Source organism: Lucilia sericata, unplaced genomic scaffold (genome assembly GCF_015586225.1).
Source record: "Lucilia sericata isolate MDLA Ls3-8-SP2 unplaced genomic scaffold, ASM1558622v1 Contig002494F_arrow, whole genome shotgun sequence".
NCBI lineage: Eukaryota > Metazoa > Arthropoda > Insecta > Diptera > Calliphoridae > Lucilia > Lucilia sericata.
In genome coordinates this window covers 646-2,335 of record NW_023996271.1, presented here as the reverse complement: position 1 = coordinate 2,335, position 1,690 = coordinate 646, and the positions used below count along the sequence as shown (strand labels likewise).

The following is a 1,690-nucleotide window of genomic DNA, read 5'->3' as shown; positions in this document are numbered from 1 at the left end:
TTTGAAAATTCCTTTACAAAAAAAAAACGCCACCGTTAACGTCTCAGATAAATGTTAGATAAATTCCTACCAACAGGATTCCTTAACATACCTTAACAGATTGTTTACTATCCCTGTTGCAAAAACATTTTATTGATTTTTTTATTCCCTACATATAGTACAATCTACTTTCTACCTAAAACAAACCTTACTCGAAACAAATACTCGTATACCAAAATTTTAATGACCTGCGCATGATCCACAAAATAAAAGAAGAAAAAAGTGATAAAGAAGCAAAATTGTGTCGTCGTCGTTCAAGTTTATTATTGTATTTATTTCACTCGCTGTTGATTATTCTTTTAAAAATACACACTTTAAAATTTTTGCAAAAATCAAGTGAAAGAAGAGGAAACAACAATAAAAATTATCAAAAATTAATTTCAAAAAATATGTTAAAAAATTGAATGAGATGCCAACAAAAAATAAAACGAAAAAATTATAAATTTTGTTTTACACAAACGTTAAAGTGAAAATAATGATGTTCATTCGTATTCTATTAGCAATATTATTTTATAGAGGAATTGAGTGTCAATACAAAACGATTGAAAGTGATTTCACAATGAATCAAGACGAAGTCTTTAAACAAAATCAAAATCAAGACATTTATAAAATGAATAAACCCCTCGACCGGGGACCATATTTTGATACGTCGGCAACGAAAAATGTTACCTCGCTGGTGGGCCGGACGGCTCATCTGAATTGTCGCATCAAGAATTTGGGCAATAAAACGGTGTCCTGGATACGTCACAGAGATTTGCATTTGTTAACAGTGGGTGAAACCACATACACATCGGACCAACGTTTTACGAGCATATACAATAAACTATCCGAGGATTGGTCGTTACAAATCAAATATCCTCAACTGAAAGATTCTGGCACCTATGAGTGTCAAGTATCCACCACGCCACCCGTCGGCTATACAATGGTATTTTCGGTGGTAGAGCCCATCACCACAATACCCGGCGGACCCGAACTCTATATAGATGTGGGATCAACGGTGAATTTAACGTGCATTGTTAAGCATCTGCCCGATCCACCCACCTCAGTACACTGGACCCACAATAACGAGGAAATCAACTATGATTCACCGCGCGGTGGTGTATCGGTCATAACGGAAAAAGGCGATATAACAACCTCTTACTTATTAATACAACGTGCAACGATAGCCGATTCTGGCATGTACACCTGTCTGCCCTCGAATGCAAATCCCAAGTCCGTTACCGTACACATACTACAGGGTGAACATCCTGCCGCTGTGCAGGGCACCAAAAAGATAACTTCATATGTCATCAATATACCCATAATATTAGTGTTGAATTTATATTTGTTATGACCAATAATAGGATGGATTTTTTAAAAAAATACCTTCTATAAAAAACACAAAAACAAAAAAAAAATCATTAAATAAATTAATATTAATTTAAATGTAAAAACCAAAAAAAAAATATAAAAAATAAATAAAAAAAATTAAAAATAATTATAATAAAAAAACCCCAAACTAAAACGGAAAAAGTGTGTTGTATAACTTATTCGAGATTTTGATTAAAAAATTGTCAGTGTATAAGTGTGAATGAATGAATATGTATGTATGTGTTATATATAAGTGTGTTTTTTTTTTTTTCTTCTTTTGTTTGTTAGAGTATGTATGTAT

General features: G+C 32.7%; 1 protein-coding gene across 1 annotated transcript; it reads left to right on the top strand.

Moving 5' to 3' along the window:
• Positions 1 to 304: 304 nt before the first annotated feature.
• Positions 305 to 1,420, top strand: LOC119614010 (protein CEPU-1-like). Its single transcript, XM_037970087.1, has one exon. The coding sequence runs from the start codon at positions 515 to 517 to the stop codon at positions 1,370 to 1,372; it is 858 nt and encodes a 285-aa protein (XP_037826015.1). The 5' UTR covers positions 305 to 514; the 3' UTR covers positions 1,373 to 1,420.
• The last annotated feature ends 270 nt before the right edge of the window (positions 1,421 to 1,690 follow it).